Raw genomic sequence first — 27291 nt, 5'->3', positions numbered from 1 at the left:
AGACACATAGGATATGCAGACAGACAGACAGGAAACTTATGAAAAAAATACAAAATAATCTTAGAAAGGAAGGCACTTAGAAACTGGGAAAACCAGGAAGAAATCGGCACTTGAACTGAGTCTTGAATGAAATTAGGAATTCCCAGAGGGAGATTTGAGGAGAAAGAACAGTCTAGGCATAAAGAAAGCCAGGGAAAAATCACAAAGATAGGAGATGGACTATTATGACTGAAGTACAGTAGGTAGACCTAAATGGCTGGACTAGAATTCATGGAGATATACAAGATATTGGAAAGGATTGGACTCGGAAGAAAACAGGGACCCACTGGAATTTATAGAGTGGGGAAGGTTGGGTAAGGGATGACATGTCATCATCATCAGAGCTATGTTATACAAATCACTTTGGTGGCAGTAACAGCACAAATACTAATCCAAGGGGGCTTTCTTAAGCATGCAAATGTGAATTATGAATACTGGAATGAAAGTACTATAAATGTTATAAAAGGGGACAAGATGATGAAATTGCAAAGATGATGTACTGAATTAGGAAACAAGTAGAACAATAGAGTAAAGATTCTAAAGAATGTGTTTGTGAACTTATAGGAAAGAGGAAGGATTTGGGGGGATGCAGGAGAATTAAAAATGATTAGAGAGAGCTGTAGAGAACGAGGGGGGAAATGGAATATAGATTCTTGAATTAATGGATATAAACAAAAAAAATTTACATTGGTGATGGAGGTAGCAGCACTGGAAAGCTTTCCAACCAAAAGCCTAACAGTTCAGTTATGGGACACAAAAAAGAAATGTCTTTTATTCTTCAAAAGACTAAAAGGGCAACCCACTCAGGACTACTGGATAAAGATGACAGATTCATCCAATGAACCGTATGAATATATGAAAAGTTAAGAGGCCTACTAAGGACTCTGTCTGCTGGATAGTAGTTTTTAAGAGAGGGTTGGGGAATGGGGACAATTTTATTACCACTGGAAAAAGCAAGAAAAGGTGAAGAAAGGTCAGAACCCAAGGACAACTTTCATGTGAGAGATCTTTATTGTTTGCCTCTCATGTTGGTGGCAAATAGAGAACATGAAACTTAACAGAGCATATATAATACAAGATAGCAGATGATGATCTTACTTACAATCAGCATGAAACTTTCTACTTAAAGGAAAATAAATGATATTAACAGAAAGAATACTAAATCTACCTGTTTCCAAGGTGAACTTTCTTCAAGTTCTCTCACACAGATAGATTTTATTAATACTTAAGAGTGTTATCAAGGATCTCTAATCCATGGATAAAATATTTGCTCTTCTAAATCTAGCCTGAATGGTATTGGAGCTTTGCCAAGTAACCCTGAAAGCAGGACCTTATCTCTGACATTCTGTTCAGTAGGTTTCCAACATGTCATCTAAGGAAAGATAGAATACTATATGAATAACTGATACTTAACACTGAAATAGAGAAACATCTCAGTTATCGAGCCACTAGAATAAAAACTTTGTTATCAGGAGTACCTAATCTACTATCCTTTGCTTTCTGTTTCCATCTTCTAAAGAATTCAGCTCCGAAATCAAAAGGAGTTAAAAGGATTCAACCTATAATTTAAGTTTATTCTGCAGGGTAAGAAAGGAAGAGAAAACTTCAAACATGTATTTAAACCACTGACTACTTTTACATCTGTCCCATTGTTTTTCTTTCAGTACCAGATATATAACTTCTTGTAGTTCTAATCCAATTTTATTTTGAAACTATTATTTTGTAGGGACTTATAAAGCTTTATGCTTCCTAGGTGGATGAAGTTTGGTGAAAAGGATTTGTTTATCTAGTTGAGATTTGTTCTGTTTTTAAAAAGTCATTAGAGACAACTTTAAAATCAAATATTTTTTTTTAATTTTTATTTATTTATTTTTGCTGAGGCAATTAGAGTTAAGTGACTTGCCCAGGGTCACACAGCTAGGAAGCGTTAAGTGTCTGAGACTGGATTTGAACTCAGATCCTCCTAACTTCAGGGCTGGTGTTTTATCCACTGTGTCACCTAGCTGCCCGTTATCAGATATTTTAATGAAGTTTCTTTTGGAAGTGTGTACATACTATTCTTTAGGAATCTGGTTAACTAGACTGAAATTTTTGGTGTGTGAAACTCTAGGTTTCTGAAATGCATGATTAAAATATTAATTAATATAATGGTATATATGTGAAAAGGAATTACAAAATTTGGGAACAAATTGGATGCCTATAAAATTAGACAATGACTGAACCAATTGAGGTCTATTAATGCAATAAAATATTGTTGTATCAAAAGAAAAACCTTTTAGGAATTCAGAAAATGAACCGATGAAGAGAGAAGAAAGCAGAATCAGAAGAACAATGATTTCTATAATGTAAATGAAAACAACCTAAAAGTAGCTGAACTCTGCTAAATTTAAAGAGAAATCTTAAAGCTAGGAAACAGACAAGAGAACAGATGCCCCACCTCCAATAAAGAGGTAGGGACAACGGGGGAAAAAGTTGCATTGTGATATCAAAAATGGTTGCTTGGTCAATGAGTTTTCTTTAGTTATTGAAATTAGGTTTTTTTGTTTGTTTGTTTGCTTGCTTTTTTCCTTTATTAAAGAAGAGACTTCAATATAAAGAATAGAACAGCTATTGGGAACTAACTTAAAGCTTTAAAAAAATCAATAAAAACCTAAAAAGGAATTCTATACACCCATCCTTATATCTGGCATGGACCCTTATTCAACCTAGACAGATGTATTATAAATTTTAACCATCTAGAATATTCTAGTGCCTAACTTGTCACCTTCCAACAACTTGTCTTTATTAAAAACTAGATCATTTCCCCACCTAATAAAAATATGTTTCAAGGCTAAATTTGTCATTTTTTCTTTAGCAGGAAAAAAAAAAGTTAGAAAATTCATATATGAGACTCTGTTTATTATACATCCATAATCAATTCTAATAATTTCCTAGTTTGAACTAAGCCAGTCCAATCTCATTAAACTCATTAGTGCTTGTCAGTAACTAGGAGCATACTTTCATTTTCACAAGCATGTCTAAATTTTGTGCATTTTGTATATAATTAAGACCCAAACTCAAGCAAGATTTTCTGACGTGTTCAATTTGCTCATTGTTCTTTCCTACCATTCTATTTTTTGGGAATTAGTTGTGTCAGTCTTCATTTTTTTTTCTTTTTTTTCCTGAGGCAATTGAGGTTAAGTGACTTGCCCAGGGTCACACAGCCAGGAAGAGTTAAGTGTCTGAGACCAGATTTGAACTCGGGTCCTCCTGAATTCAGGGCTGGTGCTCTATCCACTGCGCCACTTAGCTGATCCCCAGTATTCATTTTCAACACAAATACATCAACAAAAGTATATGAGGGTCATATTGATTGTCTTACTTAAAATGACCCTCATGTCTTATGATGATCCCTTCATATATTCTTTGAGAATATATGATTTCATTCCATCAGTATATTCAATTTTCTCTTTCCCTATACTGTATTTTCCTATAAAATCTAATTTTGTATATCTAGAATTTCAAATACCATGGAGCTTTTGTTTTTACCACATCAAATGAACAATTTTCTTCTTTAAAAATCCAATATATCTCTGCAAGCTACTAGTTTTTCTACATATTTCTCAATATCTCTTTGATCATACTTCCCCAACCATTCAGAAGTAATCCATGGGTAATTATAACTTCTTAGCTTCTTAGCCTAAAAGGAGCCAATTTATCACAAACTGTCATGAATTCCAATTTTAAATTATCAAGAGCCCAATTACCAACAGAAGTAAGGGATCCTTCTTTCCAATTAAAGTGATTGATTTCATAGAAGACCCAGTAGCATTTCACTTTTTAATTATGCTCACTCTGATCAAATGTGAGAAGATTCTTCCTCATTTTATTTTCCATTCAAAGAGTGAAATACAACAAACATTAATCATATACTGATACGATGCCAGACCTGATAATGCTTTCAGCATAATTGGACAATATTCAATCTATTAAAGTGTCCTGCCCATTTTTTATAGATGTCCATGGTTTCTTCTACTAATGATTACTCTAAAATATTAACAGTAGTAACATAAGAATGGGGGAAGAATAATTTGCCACATAAAGCAATTCACTTATTTTTAAATTCCAAAGCTTTTCTGGGTGAGGGCAAAACACAGGGTAATCAAATTATATTAATTTTTCTTAAAAAGCACAGAAAAGAGTCAAAGGTGAAATCTAGTTCTATTTCTCATACTAGGGTTTAAGTGCAGAATTATAGCACTGCAAGAACTGTTTGAAAATGCATAAACCTAGACATATAATGGTAATCAAGTATTTTTTTTTTCCTATTCACTTTTCCACTATGGGCTTCAATTTACTTGTTCCTAAAACAAGCAGACTGAAACACAGACAATAAGGTTAGAATCACTGACTATTAAAGATGGAAGAAACCTTTTAAGGTCATCAGATCTAAACCTCACCTGATAGTGATTGTAATATCTTTGACAGATGGTCTAGCCTTTACTTCTAGTGATAAAAGAACCCACTTCTTAATGAGACAACCAATTCCATTGTTAGACAGGTTTAATTATTAGAAAGGTCTTCCTTAATGAATCTGAACATACTTTCCTATACCTTCCACCAATTGGTCTTGTGGTCCTCTAGAGAAATAAGTAACATATCTAATTGTTCCTTGGACATTTTGTGATAGCAAACAAGTTAGTTTTTTTCATCTTTCATTGTAAGTTTAGAGTAAGATTTTCTAATGTCATTAATATTTACAGGAAATTGGGATTTTGGTGGGGAAAGGTAGAAAAAAGTGTAGTACAGAGCATTACCAGGTAAAATATTTTTTTTTCCAAAATTCAGACAATTTTATGCACATTTTAGCAAGAGACACACCATAAATTCCACATTTCACAACAAAATGAAAATGAGACTAGCCCTCTTAACTTTCACTCACGAAAATGCAAAGCCAGATGTCCTAAAAAGGACCTATCCATGCCCTTACAAAGAGATCATTTAAAAGTCTTATCTTCCATGTCTCCTCTGTATATTCAATATCATATATTTTATATTTTTATATTTTGTATGTACCCACTTATTTACAGTTTTCCCTATTAGAATGCAAGTTTTCTGACGGCAGGGACTATTTTGCTCTGTGTATCTCTAGTCCTTCATATAGTGACCAGTGCAGAGCAAGCACTTAATAAATGCTTGTTGACTTATTTTTTGTCAAGTAGGGTATCCTTTGGCATTGCCAACTTGCAATTTGAATTTCAATTTGAATCCTCTTCCTCCTCAAGCCCTACTGGCTCTAATATTCCTTAATTCCCTTCATATGAGTATTTTTTGGTGATTTTTTTTTTTTTTTTTTTTTTTTTTTTAGTTATCACATATCCAGAAGTCAGTTTTAAAAAGAACACTTTTACTAAATGTCACAAGTTTATAGGACCCAGAGTTGGGAGCTTAGCGGATAGCCTATCCATATCTCTCATTTTGTAAATGAAGACACTGAAGTCCAGAAATCTAGTTATCTTAGTAATAAATATCTGTGATTCAAAGTAGATCCAACTCCAGTCTTTTTTCCATAAGACTATATTAGTGGAAGGACCTACATGGAAACTCGTTTCCCTGAAGTCCAAAATCAAATAAGTTTACTTTGTGACTACTTACTTGCTACTTGTGGTAGTTTTTGATAAATGAGCAGTGGGAAGTGAGAGATACATTTGGTTTAGTTTATTCTGCCTATTTTATTTTAATCATTGATTTTTTAAAAGTCAACTTCTCCTCTGCCAAAATGGTAAGAAAATACAAATTCTTCCAACTCTCCTGGTTCTGGAGAACACGAAATATGATTGTTTTCTTCTTAACAAATGTCGATTTACAATATTTATCTAAAATGATTTTTTTCTGCTTCCCTTTTAGATATACTCCAGTGACTTATATATATATTTTTAATATTTAATATAAATGTTTTATAAATTAATCTAAATTATAAATTTATTATTTATAAAATAATATCAGTAAAATTTACTATTTAATATAAGCCTCTCTTTGGCATTTAAGTCCTTTACCACCTTGAGACAACCTCCCTTTTTAGCCCTATCAGTTACCACATCCATACACACTGTGAAGGAGTCAAACAGATGTGTTTGCTGGTGTCTCACCAACAACATTCTATCTTCTCTTTTTCTTTTTTACACATATTGTTTCCGATGGAGAGGGAGTGGAATATTCTCCCTCCTGATTTCCAAGGCCTTTCCTGTTATTCGCAGATATTAACACTTTCCACACCACAAAATTACCTTGTATTTTACTTCATACATACTTTACATATGCTTATGTGTGTTACTTCCCACTGATAAAATACGAGCTCTCTGAGGGCAGGATTATTCATATTGGCTTTTTATTTTTAACACCTAGCACATGGATGCTAAAAGCTGATTAGTGGATGGTGATAATGGGCGATTTTCTGAATAGAATGCTAATCTTGGGGTTAGAAAATCCTTCACACACACACGCCATGTGACCCTGGACCCCTCAAGCTCTATCTGCCTCAGTTTCTTCATCTGTAAAATTAAAATGATAGTGCCTATCAATATGATAAACAAAAATATCTATGAATACTTCTGGGAACTGATGCAAAGTGAGATAAGCAGAATCAAGAGAACAATACATGTAATGACGATCAAAAAATGGAAAGAACAATAACCACAAAACAAGTGGAAATGAATGTGACAAAATTATGAGGAATAAGGTTGGCCACAAAGATGAGATCTGAGATATTCTCCACCCCCCACCACCACACACTCCTTTGGAGAAGAAAGCGGGCTGTGGGTATAAAGTATTTCATAATTCAGTGTTTTTTTAAACATACTAACAGACTTTGCTAACGTTTTTCTTCTTCTTTTGAAAAATTGTTAAAAGGTGTGTGTGGCTCTCAGGGAAGAGAAATGAGACAGGGAAATTTGAGTGATACAAAACCCAAAGATAGCAGTTTTAAAAATCCTTTAAAACTTCTATCTGGGGTAAAGTTGGGGCTGGAATACAGTGAAAAAGTACACGCATCCCAAGACAAATCTATTCTTGGGTCTGCCATGAAGCAAACCTAGAATTCAGGGTAGCCCCACATTCCATATCTCCTGCTAAACAGCCTGGGGCGGTATTCATTCATGTATATAACCAGCCTAAGGAAATGCTTTCAACTAATGGGTGTGAAATACGGCTTCAAAGTCACTGTGTACAAAGGGCTTTGCTTAGCTAAGAATAATAGCTCCCCTTTATGTAGAATTTATAACACACATGCTGATCCTCACAACAAACCTGGAAGCAAAATGCTATTTTCCTCCTTATACAGGTGAGAAAACTAAGGCTAAGAAATTAAGGTTTTGTCCAGGATCACACAGCTAGATTCTTGCAGAATCTGAATCCAAGTCTTCCTATCTCTAAATCCAACACTATCCACTAATCCACCTAGCTACTTTTTTTTTGTCATAAAGGAAAGTTTTCTGGGTGATAAAGACAAGAAAATAACTGAAAATGATTATGATATAAAACTAGAAAGACCAACTTACCTTTAGTGGATATGACATTATGACTAGCTTTTATACAATGCTCTGAGGTTTGCAAAAGCACTTCAGGATCTTATCTCACTGGATCCTTATGACAACCCTTGGAGGTTTATGATACCCATTTTACAGATGAGGAAACTAAGATAAACAGGGTTACGTGATTTGCCCAGAGTCACAGAGCTAGTGTTTCAGGCTGGATCTGAATTCAAGACTTTCTGATTCCGAAATACTATGCTCAGATGTGTATATTTTATCTACTTTCTCTAACCAAAATCTATAAAAAGGGGCAGCTAGGTGGGGCAGTGGAGAGAGCACCAGCCCTGAATTCAGGAGGACCCGAGTTCAAATCTGGTCCCAGACACTTAACACTTCCTACCTGTGTGACTCTGGGCAAGTCACTTACCCCTAGCCTCAGTGGGGGGAAAAATGTATAAAGAACAGCCAGTACTCATATAAAACAGGAAATGAGACACTTTTATTAGAGGAACAACTTTAAATGTGGTTTAATGTGTGCAGTATCACATACTGATCGATGCAGACAAAAAAATGGGAAAAGGGTTCTTCACCAAGCATCTCCCCAGAAGCCCAAGTGCTGACCCATCAAGCAGAAAGCATCAGACAAGGGAATAAAGCTTTAGGGTATTTTAATGAAGGCTCTAGTTTGAACTTAACAGGTAGCAGAGGGTGTTGTAGGGGAAGCAAATCTTCCTATCTGTAAAGAGAAGCAGGGGGGAAAAAAGCCCACACCACAGCCTTTGTTAATGTACTGAATAAGGTTTCTTGCATAACAACTATACACTAAACAGTGTACATTATTGATGTATAACTACAAAGAACTGTTGCTTGAAATATAAATGCATAGAAAATAGTATGTGATATTAAAAATAGAAAGTCTTATTAGTTTTGTCTCTTTAAAAGAATATACAGTACAAAGGAAGATCCAAAGTTTGCTGATGTCTTGGGTCTCTGAGCTTGCAACCAGTGATCAAACTTGGGCCTAAATGAATGAAAGCAGTCAGTCCATAAGTGTAGCCCAGACCTGCCGGCCTTTTTGTTAGTTTTTTCAGCCTATAAGCAAAGAATAGCTCATCTATTTTAAAATAAAGTTTTACTGAATTTAAAATTATAAAAATCGTTTTTTAGCTAGCCTGCTGTGCAAAAACAGGGAGAAGGTCACATCTGGCTATAGTTTGCTGATCCTGCTCTAGATAAGGGCTTCTTAAAACTTTTTCCACATGCAACCCTTTTTGCCTGAGAAATTTTTATGGGATTCTGGGTAGATAGGTATAGAAAATAGGTGTGCAAATCCAACATTTACTGATATAAATCACAATTTTATGACCCCCCCCACAGTGAGTTATACAATCAATCCCATGGAGTCACAACCCACCGTTTAAGAAGTTTTGGTCAAGAATATTCTTGGCATTCCAGGCAGTCTATGGTCCCTTCTACCACTAATGTATATGACTATGGAAGCCAGTATATTCAAGCAGCTGAGTTAAGCACAGTCAAATATGCATACTGAGATTTAGCAAGAAAAAAAGAGCAACAGGAAAGGAACCTCGAATAAAACACAGGAAGTACAAATCTTACAGTACTAGTCAGAGAAAAGATTGGAGGCTGGCATTGGCTTTGCAGTAGCAAACTATCTTGTAACAGTTTTGTTATTTTTTTAGTTGCAGGAGGCTTGTTTATCAGGAAAATAACTTAGTTTGTTAAGTGTTTATAGCTACGTATGCCACAGTTATTTTAATAGGCTGCCTGTTTTTAAAAAGGCAGTATATAACTGGCACCCACGCATTCACAGCCTATGCATTTCCATAAAAGTCTTCATAAATGCGGCCAGCTTCTGAACATCCTCCGTGGTGACTGCATTATACAGAGAAGCACGAATCCCTCCAACGGACCTGGAGAAACCAAAGGGAAAATGTTTGACAATCACAGACAAAAGAAACTTACTGAATACACTAATTTCCATTTGCTTCTCTGAAGGACATTTTCAAAACTGGAATCAGAGTATGAAAAGGCCTTTCAAGGTTATCAAGTCCAGCCTTTTTAACCAATATAGAAAAGGCAACATTCTTCATGGTCATCTAGCCTTCACGTTTAGTGATGATGAACTCGCTATGTAATGAGACAGCCGCTTCCATTATGAGACGGTTCTAATTAAAGAAATATGTCTCCCTATCAGTTCCATCTCACTGGTCAAAAATTGTGACCTCTGGAGCAATAAAAGTCTAATCCCCTCTCTAATAAAACTCCCTCTTCCTTAAGTCTTTTCACCCCCAGCTTATGACAATAGTGAGCTCTGGGCACACTCAGCCATTCGGTTCCACAATAATCATGGATTTAGACTGTCTAATGGCACTAATATTATAGGGAAGTAGGGATATAGTGGGGAGGGGGAAATACAGCACAGCTAAAATTGTTTGATTTTGTAACCATAATTCCAGGCTACAACACTCATTTTACACATATTTCAAAAAGTGACGTCAAATCCACATTCCATAAGAAAATAAAAATGGGAATAGATCATTTCTGTGATGATGGTTCTTTCTCATCAAATGATATAGTTGGTACTCTAGACATGGTCATATAACTCAATTAATGTTTACTTTTTCCTGCAAAGGTTACGCCAAATCTCTCCTTCAAATTTTTGAGTCATCATACTTACCTATGCCCTTTCAAAGAAATCATATTAAGGTCAAGAGCTTTTTCCAGAAATTTCTTTTCCAAATTCTCATCTCCCTTAGCACAACCGATACGGAAAGGGATGTTCATTTTACTTCTGTTCTGTTTCTCCACCGGGCACCTGAAAACACATTGCATTGGTTAAAGTATCCACTCTGGAATGAGTAGATTATAATCGATAAATTATGCTTTGAAATCTTACTATACATAAGGTATTGTTCCTGAGATATTCAACAATCAATTTAGGAAGAGGTGGCAGAAAGACAAGAAAAAGTAATGCAAGGGGAGCAAATCTGTCCATCAACTAGCATTTACTAAGCACCTACTTACTGGCCACAGAAAGAAAGGCAAAATGAAAACAGTTCCTGCTCCCAAAGGGAAAACAGTAAGGGTTGCAAGGAAAAGGAAGAGGAGGAAAGAGGAGGAAATGGGACTTGAGCCTTATGGAACTGAAATAATTTCAACAGGCTGAAGAAGGGGATACTAACTTTTAATAATGAATAACAAAATATTGTTAAGAATTGAACTGTCTCTTTCTTTCTCTCTTCAACTTTTTTTTCTTCCTTTTTTCCTCTCCGTCTCTCATCTCTTTTTTCTCTCCTTCCTTCCTCTTTCCATTTTTCCTTCTTTTCCCTTCTTCTTTCTTCCCCTCTTTCCCTTTACTTATCTATAGATTTATTATTTTATCTATATTATATTTTATTATCTACTTGTTATTTGTTTATGTTTTATATTATTTACTGTATTTTTAATATTATCTATAGTTTTATTATTTAGTATGCTTCCATTTCCCCCACTCTCTCCAAGGAAAAACTACCTTGTATTTATTTGGTAAATAATTATGTATATGTTACCTGTTCCAATGGAAGGTAAACTCCCTGGGCAAGAGACGATTTCATTTTTGTCTTTGTATCTTTAGTATTAGTAAGAGTATTTGGTATATAGTAGGTGCTTAATAAGTGTTTGCTGATTAAGTGATATAGACTTGCATGACAGTCCTAATCCAATATATATACTTCCTCAACTACAGGCAGAATAACTCTGGGTCCTTGAAGGCTATACCTAGTCAGTCTCAGCTCTGACAGATGCTAGTCCAAGGAAAGGCACTGAGTATGGATCCAGTAATAGGTACTATCTTCCTTTTGTTTAGGGACCAGTCTAAATAAGTTCAGAGAATCTCAATACAAAGCTGGCTAAGGATGAGGGCATTTTCAGCCCTCTCAAAGAACATCTAAATTAAAAGAGGGGGAGGGGCAGCTAGGTGGTGCAGTGGATAGAGCTCCAGCCTTCAAGTCAGAAGGACCTGAGTTCAAATCTGGTCTCAGACACTTAACACTCCCTTGCTATGTGACTGGGCAAGTCACTTAACCCTGATCTCCTCAGAGGAAAAAAAAATTAGAAAAGATTTGAGAATTGTACAAGTGAAAAGCTTTCAGACTTTCTTAAGATGTTATGTAATAAAGCAAAGCATCATAATTTTGGACTCCACTAACTTAAAATCCCTTATAATTAGATATGGGCTGAGCTGAGGTTTCTCTTTGCACAATCTGTGAAGAAAGGGTGTGGGAAGTAAATGAATAATGTAAATGAGATTATAGGGAGCATGATTAATCTACTGGAGAGAACAAACTGTTTTTCAAGGCTTCAGCATACAAAACTGTTTAAATGCAAATAATGCTAATTATCACCAACTTCATCTATTCATTATAGCAGGCCCAATAGGGGGCACTTTGGTATAGTAGGCCCAGCAGGGGGCACTTTGTCAGCAGTTACTGTAGGTACTTAAAAGTAATAAAGATCCATTTCTTTAAGAATTCCTATAATATATGAGTTTCAGCATTTCATTTAAGAAAAGTGCCATGGTGAAGCAGAATAGGGCCCACTCTGTCTAGCTACCTGCAAATTAAATCATACCCTCCCCATCCCATCTACCCATATACTTTGGGTCATTTTGCCATCTGCCCCGCAGGAGGATCAGGTCTCACAGAATCCCCTTGCTGTGGGCGCAGTAATTAAGTTAATACTATCCTTACTTTCACTGATTACTCATTAGAGCTACCCACCTTCCTTATGACTCCACCCACTGAGCCTTGGTTCCTTCCCTGATTAGCCTTCCCCTACACAAGTGGATGCACAGAAACTCCCTAGCCGACTTAGAATTTTTAAGAAAAACTGAGAGATGATGGAAGCAGAACCATGTAACATAGTGTTAATAGGAGCGTGACATGAATCATAAAAATACTGTCAGTAATGAAGAAGTGCAAACTAAGTCAAAGCTTATTTTAGAAAGCTCAGTACAACAAAAAGAGTCATGTTTTTAAGCTAGATTGGGAGAAGAAAAAGAAGGCCGAAGAAAGGGATAGGACCTCTGCTTGGTGGTGTTTAATTGTTATTTTGTTTTTATTTTCTCCTGAAGGAAAATGATTTTTCACATTAGAAATAACAGAGCAAAACTGACTAATAGGGAACTGTAGTAAGAAGGAAGAAAGTCTTTGATGACTCTTGTTCCCCTGACCCAAATAAGACACATCTTCTGGCCCTGAGAACCGGTCAGTATGATCGCTGAGCCACTGTTGAGAAGTTAAAGGATCAAGGAAAATAGGAGAGACACTATGAGGCAGACGGGTGTGTCCGTCCCTATGTCCTTGCTACTACAGTCCGAAACTTTTCTGCTTCATCTGAATTCATGCCCAAGTGTGGAGAGGACCAATGACTTGGCAGGCAAGGCAGGAAATATCTCTTAGAGAAATCTGATGCATCGCCATAAAATTCTGTGAGTGCAGATAGTTGAACGTTATTAGTGAGGGGCAAGTAATAGCAGCCAGAATCTAAATGGTATCTCCCCGCCCCCCCCCCCCATCTATCCAGCATGGTCTAAGAGAAATGAGAGAACTAAAGTCGTGTTCCAGGAAAACAAAATCTAGATATATCATGCAATCATTCATTTTCTTATTTATTTTTAAGCAGAAACACATTCCATTTTATTTGAAGTCTCTGCTAGGTGGGATTCATTAAAATTAAACTGCAAATAAAAGCAGTGGAAGGGAAGTTCCCATTAAAAGTTATACTCTCCCCTAGAGGCACATACATAATTCCTATGAAAGTTAATAGGAGTCAAGCGTACACCTTCAAGGCAGAATAGATACGAAGGGGAATAGCCAAATACTTTGTAACGGGGCTTTGGACTTGAATTGCAGTCCCTTCTTTTCCATGAGATGTTAGGTTATTTCATAGCTGACATTTAAATTAAAAACACCACAGCTATGCTGTTTAGACATTCTACTGCTGGGAAAATGCAATGTACTGATTCTGGTCTTGATGTTCAGCAATTAAATGCACATCTTATTTAGAAAAAAGGAACAGCTACCATGTGGAAAATTGGTATTTAAGGCTTTTCTCCCCCAAAATTCATTCTTTCTATAGTAGTATAAGTGGCATAATGGATAAAAAGTACTAGTTTTTTAATTCAGGAAAATCTGAGTTCAAATCCCGCTTCAGAAACGTTAGCAGTGTGATCCTGGGGAAGACCCTTAACAGCTTTCTGCCTCAGTTTTCTCATCTGTAAAAATGGGAATAATATCATGTACTTTACAGAATGATTATAAGGATTGAGCCAGAAAACATATGCGAAGGGCTTTGCAAACCTTTTCAAATGCTAGTTAAATCTTAGTTATTATGAAGGAACATAAGACATCATTTAAGTAGAACTATTACTGGCCTACTGTATGACTTTGAAAAAGTCACTTCACTTGTTTAGCCGTCAATTCTTTTATATGCCAAATGAAGGAGGTGGATTAGATCCCCCCAAGCTTCTTAAATTGTGTTTTAAGACCCTTGTAATTGAATGTGGTGATTGTAAAATTATGATTTATTATTATTAGTAAATGTTCAATTTGTATACTTATTTTACATACCTATATATCTGGGATTATGTAAAAATTTCTCAGGTGAAAATGGGGTTGCAAGTAGAAAAAGTTTAAGAAGCCCTGGATTAGATGATCCTTAAAACCTGTTCTAATACCAAGAGTCTACAAGATTTCTATGAAAATGAAAACTTGAAGAGCACATAATGAAGGAAAGAATTTTAAAAGCCCATTGAACTGTCTCCATGGATCCAGGCCAAACCATATTCAAAACAACTCAGATAGGTGGAAAATGCCAAGGACTAAAAATAATAAATTCGACCTTGAAGTTTAGTCTTCAGAAATGCGGTTCAAGTTCTCCTAAACTTCACTTATGAGAGCCAGGAGGTACAGTGCAACCACACACTTACTAAATGTGTGATCCTAGGCAAGCATTTAACTCTTCTCAGCCTTAGTTTCCTCATGGAGCTGCTGTGAAGATCAATTGAGACAGCCCATGTAAATCATTTTGCAAACCTGCAAGAGCTATGTAGATGTTTTCTTATTTATTTAGTGGTATTCAGTTGTGGCTGAATCTTTGTGACTCCTTTTGGAGTTTTCTTGGCAAAGATGCTAGAAGAGTAGTTTGCCATTTTCTTCTCCAGTTCATTTTATAGATGAGGAACTGGGAATGGAGAAGGCTACATTTGCTATCAGAACGGACTAGGTTTGTTTTTTCTTTTACTCCTTTACTCCCAACTGACTGAGTTCAGTCAAAAAAGGGGTATTTAGGGAAATTACTGGAACAAAATAGCAGAAAACACCAATAAACTTTTTTTTTTTTAAAGTGGCCACATACATTGAAAGACAATGGGATCCAAAGAAAGTTACAAAGGGTCCCAGTATAAAAAAAAAAAAAAGTTACCAATCACTATTGCACATTCTAGCCTAGCAAAGGGGATGTAACACTACCATAGTACGACACTGAGCTATGACCATTGCATGAAAGTCAGCCCAGGGCTCTTAGAGGATGCATCAATAAGTTTGAGTTATGGCAGGTCCTATATAGCTGGAAAAGCCCTAGGGCATGAGCCAGGAAATGAATTGCCATCCCCAATCCAAACTGGCGACATTCATGAAGCTTATTGATAGAATCTAGCTACTAGAGAGTGAATTTTCTGGGTAGTGATGATGATGATGGTGATAAATAGCTAGCATTTAAATAGCATTTTAAGATTTGTAAAACATTTTATTAATATTACCTCATTTGATCCTCTCAACCCTGGAAGGTAAGCGCTATTATCCCCATTTTACAAATGAAAAAGCAGAGGCATATCGAGGTTAAGTAACATACTTGTCTGAGGTCACACAGCTAATAAGTATCTGGGGCAGGATCTGAACACAGTCTAAGTCCACTCTGCCGCCCAGTTGCTTTTATAATGACTAAATAATAACAGCAACATTTATCTGCTACTTTAAGATGTACAAAGCACTTTATAAATATTCTCATTTTTTCCCAATGACAACTCTGGGAGGCAGAGGCTATAGTAACTAACTCATGAAGTCATGGATTAAGATGTCTTGATCTATACTGATAAGAATATCCACACTAAGTCAGGGATCTCTGACTTAGGTAGCTTTTCCAGGCAGCTCCAAATTGTGTACTTAACTGCCATGCTGATGCACGTGGGGGGAATATTTCTGGACTATAGACATGACCCAGAGAAAGAGAGGAGGGAGAAATAGTGTGATCTGCTTCAGAAAACTAAAGATCAGTCTGCTCTCTAGGCAGGACTCCCAAAGCAACAAGAGACATCCAAACTCCCTTGGATATTGAGATTAAGAAATGAGAGATTCTGAGATTCATTTCTAGATAAGCAAAATTAGAAAAATCATGTAATAGCAGAAATTAACCAGAGTTCCTTTGGATTTAACCAGACAATATTTTCTGTTATTTTCCAAAGCCTTTGAGCTTTTAGCTTTAAAACTGACCACTTTAAAACTAGTACACTGGGGAAGCTAGGTGGCGCAGTGGATAGAGCACCAGTCTTGGAGTCAGGAGGACCCAAGTTCAAATGTGACCTCAGACACTTAAGGCTTCCTGGCTGTGTGACCCTGGGCAAGTCACTTAACCTCAATTGCCTCTGGAAAACAAACAAACAAACAAAAAAAAAAAAACAAAACAAAACAAAAAAAAAAACTAGTGCACTGTGGATGAAGCTGTGAAATAGTCCAGACATCATGGAACTATGCCCAAAAATTCAACTATGAAAGACTATGCTCTAAAGAGAGAAAATGACTTGTATGTACAAAAAAATTATAATAGTTCTTTTTCTAGGTAGCAAAAAATTGGAAAGTTAACAAGATGCCCAGAAATTGGAGAATAGCTAAAAAAAAATTATGGTACATTAATGTAGGTGAATACTACTGCAGCCACCATGAAAAATGACATAGACCTTTATGAACTGATGCAGAGTAAAGTGAGCAGAACCAGGAGACTCTTATGCAGCAACAATCCTGGAATTAACTTTGGAAGATTTAAGTACCTTGATTGGTCAATCTAAGACCAAGCAAGGCTCCAGAGGCTTTATGAGGAAAGACACTACCTACACTTCCTGGCAGAGGTATAATGGACTCAAGAAGCAGAAGTACATACTAGATTGAGGTGGGGGGAGGGAGGTTTGAGAGCCTTCACAAAAATTCTAAGCACAGACCCTACTTGATACCATTTCTTTCCTTGTAAAGACCAAAACAGAAGGCTTGGGACTTATTCATGTCTATTAGCCATGTAAAACCAGGCAAGTCTCTGAAAAGCTCTAAACCCCAGCTTTCTCATCTGGAAAATGAGGCGATTGGAGGTAATGACCTCTAAGGTCATTCTAGCTTAAAATCCAAACTAAAAGAGAGCGCTGGACTCAGGAACTGTCCTTTAGGTGTGAGCAGCAAAAACAGAAGGAAAAAGGGCAGCCCAACAATGGGAGGATCTGCCTCCTTCTCTCAGCTTCCCTAAGTTACCCCTTCAGTAACTTTTCCATGGGTGTTATGTAGTTTCCTAACTGGCTGGCACTGGTGTGTTTGTGTCTCATAAAACTCCTAAGAGTTGATGCCGCGGAGTTCCATTCATCTCTGAATAATGTGCTTAAACTCCCTGGAATATCAAAGTGAAATCAGTAGGAGGAAGGTGTAAAGAGAAAGCAGCATCCCAGGGGAACTTGTAGGTGAAAAAGCAGAAGAATTACAGGATTTGTACTGACTCAAGAAGGTGAGAATCGGAAAATGGGAAATTTGGGACTCAGCATTTCTCTAAGGGCTTGGGACCATTTTGGACTATTTGAACAAGGCAGTGGGGTGAACTCATGGGAATCATGCACGTGAGAGCACATTATTCCCTCATACTAACAACTATTGCCAAGTTCACTGGGAATCTACAAATAATGGTCCTACTGGAAATCCTTTTCCTCTATGAAGCTCCCTCAGAATTATGTAAGAAAGTACACAGAAAAATACTTTCCAAGGGGTCTGTGGTAAGTGCATCCATCCATGCTAATTTCCATTCTAAGGGAAGAATATCCAAGAAGCAAAAACAGGTACCAGAATGAATCCTGAGTTCAAAGAATATAAAATTTAGAAATGACCTGGGGATTCATTTTCCAAAAATGGGAATCCTCGAGAATATCATCAAGAAATGGTCATCTAAGGCTAACCTGAACGCTATCAGTAATGGGGAGTTAACCACCTACCAAGATAGTCAATTCCAATTCTGGATTACTCTGATTGTTAAATTCTTTCTAATACTGAGGTGACATCATTCATCCTTTCTTAGTTCCACTTCTACCCTCTGGGTACAAGAAGAATAAAGCTAATTCCTTTTCCATATGAAAACCTTTTAAATATTTGAAAACCACAATTACCTTCAAGTCTCCTCTTCTGGGGGATGAACATTTGTGGTTTCTTTCCTTGATCTCTGAATACAAGAAGGTACTTTGTCCCACTTTTTTTGCAGAGGTGGGAGATTATGAGTATAGGATATTAATATCCTATATTGCACACATATTATATATGTATATAAATTACATTTATGTATATGTGTATATTCTCAATGTCCTATCTAATCTTAATCACTCAATGGGTGAGTCCTCAATCAAACTGAGACTTGAAGGCCTTAGCTTGAAAAGACCAAGGTCTCTCATTTCATCCAGGGCCATCTCCAGTTGTCCTGATCATTATCTTGCCCCTGGACCCAGATGGTTCTGGAGGGAAAAGTGAAGCAGGGGACCTTGTACAACCCTCCCTCCGTGAAATCCAACTGACTTGCATGTCATGGAATCACCTCTGTGATGTCATGGTCCTTTTCCAGAATAAAGGACAAACTACAACGATCTTTGTGTGTTATACATTTCACTATATATTCTATGTCTCATATACATAGAGAAGGAAAAAAATCTGACATTATATATGTCACAGTTTTGTACTATTTTTTATTTTGCCATTTTTGTCTTAATTTTTTATTTTAATTTTTTTAAAAAGATATTAAAGAGATTTCAAAATTACTATAAAAATGGCTTGGAAGTTTGGGCTATTTGAACTGGACAGTAGAAAAAACACAAGGACATCATGGATATAGAAATGAGCCTCCATTCTAGTCCATGAACTACTACTAAGGTTACTATATAATCTAGAAATAATGGCCTAACTGGGGATTCTTGTTCTTGATGAACTCCCTGAGAACTGGGCTTCCCAGTCAACATCCATCCCTGGTCACTGAAATGGACTGTAGTCTCTCTTTCCTAATTAAAAAGTCAATAGCAAGAAGGGGGTGCTGATTGCACCTGGCATCCAAAAATCTATCTCTTGGTTGGAGCATATTTGTTCATATCTCTCTTAGGGGTTAGATTATCTGTATTGTCTCCTACATAGAGAGAAAACAGTGACATTTCAAAGCAGCTCTAGGTAAATTCAGGGAAACACTGGAGTTTCCAGGAACTTAAGCACTGGTCACTTTAAGGTGACATCAACAATAGCAATCTATTTTTGTCACAAGAATACTTTTTCAAGAATATTTTGAGTAGAGTATGACATAGGAGATGGATTGGTAAATTGCATTCAGAAAAATCTATGTTTGAATCCTACTTATACTTACAAATTGAGTAACTCTGGGCAAGTTCCTTAACTTTTTGGTCTATTTGCCCATTTGTAAAATGGCAACACATATCACAGGATTTTTGTGATATTACAATGATTTAAAGGATGTAAAGTGCTTTACCAACTTTAAAGTGCTAGACAAATGTCAACTGTTATTCATTATTAATGTTATGAGACAGAAGTGCTTAGAAATTGAAAAAAAATGCTTATAGTTTATCTTATATAAGATGAAATGAATTGTAGAATAACATTGTATATAGGTACAGAAACCTGAATGGATGGTGATATCCTAAGGAGACAAAGGTCTCAGGACAAAATTGTTCCTTAAATTGATAGCTGCCTACCAAAGAATGAAAATCTTAACTGTAGTCTGTTAAGGTACCTAATGGAAAAAACGGTGCTCAGATTTCCCTCCCTCTACAATCCATCTATTCTTTTTAAATTTCATTTTTTCTACCTTTTCCCAAAATATCGGCCTTTTCCAGAATCATTCCCTAGTCCTTTACATATTTTTTTTCCATATGCTGTTTTTAGAAAAACATGTTGTCTTTTCCCTTTAATTGTCTATTTCTTTAAAAATAATACATTAAAGGAAGTCCAACATGACAGCAGAGAAGAGGGGAGAACAAAGTATTGCCAATAGAAAAAAGTTTGCTTTCTGCAAAAAAGCAAAGTGTTTTAAGACAAAAAAAGTTTAATGGCATTGTTTGAATGAAATTAGGGGCTTCTAAAATGAGCATTTGGAAGAACCATTCTAGTAACATTTTTATTCTGGGAGAAAAGGTCTTAAGGGGAAAAAAGTGAGTGAGTGAGTGTGTGTGTGTGTGTGTGTGTGTGTGTGTGTGTGTGTGTGTGTGTGTGTGTGTGTATGTGTTGGGTAGGGGGAGAACATGTTGGGGAGGTAGAATTTCAAAGAGATTGGGAGACAAGAGTGAATTAGGTTTTCAAGGTAAGAGCCATGAGAAAGTTTCAGGGAATTAAGCATGCTTGGAGTAAATCAATGGTTCAATTATCATCATGAGCACTGTACCCTTTACAATTGGTCACTACCCATCAGCAGAAGGTAAATTCAAGGGTAAGTGGATTAAACTTTTATATTCCCAAATGATTTTCTTAGACTTTTGTTGCAAAGAATGCAAAAATCTAAAAAGGTCTCAGGATATAATGAGGGTAAAATTAGCGACTGTATCATTCCAAGAGCCCACATTTTCCCACTTAGAGTAAAGCTATAGATATATAAACAGGTAATAAAGATCAGGGTCAAATTCCTGCTTCTAATTTTGCTTTGTCACTAAAAGCTTTATAGTAACTATATTTGTCTAATAGCTTTTGGAGAAACAGGTCCAGGTTAATGAATGTCTAGGATGGTCACTCAACATCAGGCCCTAGGGAAGGTAGAAATAAGAGTACTGGTGGGCTAGAGACCTTATCATTTTAACCTATTACAATACCCATCATGAAGTCTCCACTTAATTAGGTCTACAACCTTCTGACCCCAATGTGTGCTAGATTTAGTATTCCTACTTCTTTAGATTTATCTTCTTGGAATCCCCCAACCATCCTCTTCACTATACACATCCTACTTATCCATCAAGACCCAGTTCATTTTCCATCTCCACCACAAAATTTTCTGTTTGCTCCAAGACAATACAATTTTCCCCTAACTTTAAACTCCTAAATAAGTTCCACAAATTCCAATGTCTAATAATGGGCTTGTTAAGCTGACACAGTGCGGGGGAATGCTAGATTTATAGATACTGGATGATTAAATGGCTCTGCCATTTTCTAGCCCTGGGTTTTCTGTAAAATGAGGGGATTGGAACAGATGACCTTTAAGGTCCCTCCTAAATGTAAATATATAATTTATAACTATAAACCTTTTAAGGGCAGTAATTCAATCTCATGATTCCTCTGCAGCACCAGCAAAGTGATGGGCATTTAAATAAAGGTCAGTGAAAATATATCGTTTAATTGAGTATTTGATTTCATAAATAATTGGCTGCAGATACCTAATTTGTCCCCAAAACAAAGTTAACAGAGTTAATGTGAGGAAAGTTACACTCCATCTTGTGATACAGAAAGCAGTTTACTCTCTTAAGGAGCAAATATCAGGTAAAAGGTATCCCAAGAGTGGCAATTAAAGCCTAAATAATGAAACAGGTGCTTCTGATAGATATCTCCAGCATAAGAACATAAAAGTCTATCCACATAGAATGGGGTGGATTCTGGAGAGCAAACCTTCTCTTTTTGTGTCCTGGACCCCTTGGGCAGTCTGGTGAAACCTCTTCTCAGAATGAGGTTTTCAAATATATTGAAACTTATTTCAAAATATTTAAAAACAAAAATTCTTAGACCCCTATTTTAAAGGGAAAAAGAAAGTTCTTTTGTTTAGTTTTTTTCAATGGTAAGAGACATCTTGTCTTCTGAACTTACAAGCTCAACTTCCTTGGAGTTTGTTTACACCTTTTCCTTTTATCCTTTCTCTTCTATCTTAGTTCTTTCCCATGCCTTTTCTTCCTATCTGCTTTTTTCTATTCCTTTCTGAATTCCCACTTTGTGCAAGTTGCTCTGTGACCGGACCATTATGAAGATGTTAGGCAGATGGCAAAAGGAATAGAACACAATTTTGTTACCTCTTCAAATAAATGTTATTGACTTTACCCTTTGCCAATGGAAACCCACAAGTTTTCTTTAAGACTGATTAAGGTTTTCTTTTACAACAAATGATTATATGAGCTAAAGGCAAGAAGAGTAGCTTTGGTACAGGTGATTTCCTCCCATCCTCCCTGCCCCCAAAAGAAACGGGTTTCAGAATGCATCACTGTTTTTAATTTGACTAACTGCTAAATTCATCTGCACTTCTCTGGATGCACATGAGGTAACAACAGCCCAAAGACATTCCAGCAGTAGAAGATGTCAAACTCAGATTAAAAATCTGCTATAGATAATCTATAAAATCAGAGCATAATGGGAAAGAGCACTTATGCTGCCTCAGAATTTCTGGTTCTAATTCTTACCAGCCATGGAAGTGCAGATATGCCCCTTAACCTCGGGGCTTCAGCCACCCCAAGTTCAAAGAAGGAACAATTATATTTGAATTAACCACCTCATGATAGTGTTATATTAAAAGAGTTTTATAAATTTTAAAGTGCCAAAAATTGTATAATGTTATTACAAATTGGAAAACCCATGCATGAATTAATCATAAAGCATTATACAAAGTTGGTAAATTAATTATGGCTTCAATTACCATAAATCATCACCATCCAAAGACAATTAAGATACATGTCCTTGAGTATATGCCCTGTAATGAACTAAAGAGAGGGCTTGGCAAGACCTGTAATGAACTAAAGAGAGGGCTTGGCAAGAGTAGCTTGGGAGGGTCAAGAATGGATGGAATGTAATCTATATTATTGGTAGTAACACCTATATTAATGAGATCACAGATCCATTTGAATACAATAATGGCAAAGAGGATATTCTATATAACAACAGTATATCATACAAATGAAACCGATATCTCCTCCCAGTCCCCATCCCTTTATCCCCGGGGTCACCAAGACCCAACTAGGGCAGTTGGGCAAGAAAAGTGACATGGTGGCTAATGCCAAGCTAGGAATAATCCTTCTGGTAAAATGGAAAATGACCAGCCTTGAGGGGCAGCCAGGTGGCGCAGTGGATAGAGCACCAACCTTGAATTCAGGAGGACCTGAGTTCAAATCTGGTCTCAGACACTTAACACTTCCTAGCTGTGTGACCCTGGGCAAGTCACTTAACCCCAGCCTCAGGGGGAAAAAAAGAAAGAAAATGACCAGCCTGCCAATTGCTTTATCATAAGGTCCTTCATGTGCCCTGGTGTTGTGATATGCCCTTCTAACTACTGGGCACTGCCATCTTACTGGCTGATCCATAACATTAACCCTGACCGTGAATCCCTTTTTATATGTTATCTCTCCCAATTAAAGAATGAGCTCCTTGAAAGAAAATTGTCTCACTTTTTCTATTTGTATCCCAAGTGCTTGGAATATAGTTTTTTGACAAATAGTAAGTCCTTAATAAATACTTCTTCATGTATTTATTTATTCATTATTACTTCAAGTACTTGAAAGCAGTGTAGAATTAGTGATGAAGGAAAGAGAAATTTTTCTATGAAAAATGCCCTTTAATCCAATCCAAGTATAGTAGTTGGTGATAACCAGGAAAAAAAAATTCATTTGCTGGTATGTTAACAAGTATCTGTTGGCTGATTACTTTTGCTCACTGGCAATGGAGCATAAGAAAATGTGTTAAAATGACAAGTTAGGTGTTCAAACGTCATTATCAATTTAATTTTCATAATCTTCCTTTCAAAAAATTTTGGTGATATTTTACTCTTAAATAGGTGAGGCTTCCTGTTTGATGCTACAGCTGAAGAAAATGTGAGAATGTTAGTCTCCTTCCATTACAGTATAATAAGAAACTTCCCTGGGGTCACATTTAAAGTCCTTTCTGACCCTGGTTCCAGCTTACCTTTTCAGGTCATTGTTCATTAATCCTCTTCACGTAAACTGGCCTATTTTGCCCCAAACAGAACACATTTTTCCTGTGCCTTATTATTAGCTATCCATACCCTAGGGATATCTGGGATATGCTTCTCTCCTATCTGGTTTTGTCATATCATCTTAGCCATCAATGTCTAAAAACAAGCTTCTGGGGGCTGGAAAAGTTTCACAAAACACAGATTTTTCTCTCAGTTTAGAAAAACTGGTAACACACTACACCAGTAATACACATGAGAATATGTGATCTTTCCTGCACAACAGAGGGAAAGCTGGGAAACCATTTTTGGAGCTCCTGCCTTCTCTGCCCTTCAACTTTCTTTTCCATATGTTGGTCTGACACAGACATGAAGACTGACAGTACCTTCTCTCTCCAACCTAGATAGGCAGTGAGTTAGGCAGCCCAGTGGCCAGAATGCTGGAGTAAGGAAGATCTGAGTTCAAATCCAGCCTCAGATACTGACTGGCTTTGTGACAGTGCAGTCACTTAATCTCTGTTTTAATCCACTAGAGAAGAAATTGAAAAACTGCTTCAGTATTTTCACCAAGAAAACCCCCAAAAGAGTCACTAAGGGCTGGATATGACTTAACAACAACTATCTCCAGCCATCCTGGCACAGGGCTATTGGCTGGAAAAAATATCATTCAATAAATCTCATTTGAATTAAGTTTTGTCCATGAGACTTTCTCCCCTTCTCTTTCCTTAATATGAATGGCGATTTACACAAGATCACTTATTTACAAATAAGTGACATTTTCTATCAATCACAGACATTACTGTGGGTATGAGAATTTAATGATTTCTTTTAACTTTAAGGGAAAAAATCCTATGAATACAGAAAAACAGAACAAATTTTAATGCTCACTTCTGGTAAAAAAAAAAAAAATTAGTTTTAAGTGGCAATAGAGCTAAACAACTTGACAAGGATGATTTTCTAATATCTCAGGAAGTCAAGGAAGGAAAGGATTAATTCTTTTTCCCCAAAGGATTGTGAGCACTTAATTAAAAAATGTTTGTCATTGATGCTAGTGGTGACATTAATATCAAATAAACGATGTGGTATCACATACACGGACTTTTAAATTAACAGACACAAAATAAGATCATATCAACTTACACATAGAATCCTTGGGATTCATCAATGATATCATAAATCATTTGAGATTTGATTCGGCTCAGTTCCTCCATAGCTGCAGCACCACCATTGTTTTTAATCCATTCCAGGACCAAACCCATGATATAGATGCTGAAATAATGACAAAAGAAGTTAATTAGTTTAGTTCTTACAAGCAAAAAAGGATTAAAAATACATATTTACTTTCCACTGCCTGAAAGTCCTAAAAATATTATTACCATCCCTACTATTACTCCTACTTTGGAAAGATTTACATGAACTGATGCTGAGCGAAATAAGCAGAACCAGGAACACAGTGTACACAATAACAGCAAGAAAGTGCGATGGTCAACTATGAAAGGCTTGGTTCTTCTCAGTGGTTCAGTGATTCAAAGCAATCCCAATAAGCTTTGGACAGAAAACACCATCTACATCCAGAAAAAGAACTAAGGAGACTGAATGTAAATCAATACATGCTATGTTCACTTTTTTCTGTTTTTTTTTTTGTTGTTTTTTTATCTCTCCCATGTTTTTTTCCTTTTGCTCTGATTTTCCCTTCCAATATGATTGATAAAGCAATGTGTATTAAAAATAAATCAATTTACTACAATACTACTTTTACTACCATTACTCTATTATTCCCACTATTTCTACTACTACTACTACCACATTTCTATCACTACTATTATTACTACTATTCCATTACTCCTGTTTCTACTACCACTACCACTATTACTACTACCATACTTGTATCACTATTATTACTACTTCCACCACTATTAACACACCATAACCACTATTACTATTACTCCCACTATTACTACTACCCTACCATTATTGCTATATTATTGCTATCATAACTACTGATAAATAATAATAATAATAATAATAATAATAATAATTTGAGCCTTATGGAACTCAAAGATTTACAAAGATCTTTCTTGTAACATTCCTGTAGTAGACAACACAAATACTATTGTTCCCAGTTTACAGATATAAAAATTGAGGCTTATCATTGGTTACCCATCTGGGGGTTTTGGAGACAAGATTCATACCCAGGTCTCTTAGTTTTAGGCATTTCCTGGTAGGAAAGGGAATTTTATAGAATAGGAAACAAAAGCAACACTATTTCGAACATTTATGAATTGATTGAATAAATATCTCCAGGGACCCACTCTAATCTTGAAAAGCTCTGGTGGTTTTTTGTTTGTTTGTTTTTTGTTTTTTTAAAGAGAGAGATGGCACATTTTTGCTATTTGTCCTTAAAGACAATGGTAAAACACCAACTTGTTTTAGGGAAAAAAACAGAGTAGGGATGCAGTGAAGTCCAGGCATTTGCAAGCACATTCTCTTTAGTAGCTCTACAACAAACTGTGGTAAATAGATGTAATGGAATACTACTGTACAATAAGAAATATGAACAGGCAGATTTCAGAAAAAAATTAGACTGAGGTAACTGAGGTAAAGTGAAATGAACAGAACTAAGACAACATTATATATAGTTATCAGAAATATCGTGAGACACTTGGCTCTTCTCAGCAACACAATGATCCAAGACAAGTACAAAGGACTCACAGGTCTCACAAAGAAAAATGCTATCTACATCCATTTTAAAAATTGATGGATTCCAATGATCTTGTGATGAAGAGAGCCATCTGTACCCAGAGAAAGGACTGTAGGAACTGAGTGTGGACCACACCATAATATTTTCACTTTTTGTTGTTATTTATTGCATTTTATTTTTTCTCATTTTTTCCTGATTGATTTGATTTTTCGTGTGCAGCATGATAATTGTGGAAATATGTATGCATGTATTGGATTTAACACAGTCCTACCATGTTTAACATATATTGCTATCTAGGGGAAGGGGGGAAAACTGAAACACAAGGTTTTGCAAGGGTTAATGTTGAAAAATTATCTATGCATATGTTTTGAAAATAAAGCTTTAGTTGAAAAAAAAAACTGATGGACTATGAATGCAAATCAAAGCATAATTTTTTCCCACTTTCTCTATCATTTTTTTTTCCTTTTGACAAGCTTCTTTCACAAGTGACTAATATGGAAACACATTTTACATGATAGCACATTATGAATTATACCAAATTGCCTACCATTTTAGGAAGAGGGGAGAGGAGGAAGAGAGAGAGAAAATTTTGTAACTCAAAATCTTATAAAAATGAAGGCTAAAATAAAAATGTTCTTGATGTGCAACTGGGGGAAAATAAAATAAAGTTAGATAAATGAGATATTTCTATTATCATCCATTAACAATGATATTTTTAGATGTTTAGAAGATAAAACCTGGCTACATGTAAACACACCCTCCCATCTCAACTCATTCTCCTCCTAGTAGTATCCTTTGGATACTTCCCTCTGAAAGCTTTAGTAGGAG

The 27291-nt window shown here is 36.1% G+C and overlaps 1 protein-coding gene across 1 annotated transcript in view; it reads right to left on the bottom strand.

Moving 5' to 3' along the window:
• Positions 1-8026: 8026 nt before the first annotated feature.
• Positions 8027-27291, bottom strand: part of PSAT1 (phosphoserine aminotransferase 1) — a 49398-nt gene continuing 30133 nt past the window's right edge. The window contains exons 7-9 of the mRNA XM_074280112.1: positions 24903-25031; positions 10246-10383; positions 8027-9478 (exon numbers count right to left, since the gene is read on the bottom strand). Of these exons, the coding sequence (XP_074136213.1) occupies positions 9373-9478; positions 10246-10383; positions 24903-25031 (373 nt within the window). The 3' untranslated portion in view covers positions 8027-9372. The remainder of the gene's footprint in view (positions 9479-10245; positions 10384-24902; positions 25032-27291) is intronic.

Source organism: Sminthopsis crassicaudata, chromosome 1 (assembly GCF_048593235.1).
Source record: "Sminthopsis crassicaudata isolate SCR6 chromosome 1, ASM4859323v1, whole genome shotgun sequence".
Taxonomy (NCBI): Eukaryota; Metazoa; Chordata; class Mammalia; order Dasyuromorphia; family Dasyuridae; genus Sminthopsis; species Sminthopsis crassicaudata.
The sequence above is the reverse complement of the archived record's forward strand: the minus strand, read 5'-3'. Positions and strand labels throughout refer to the sequence as shown.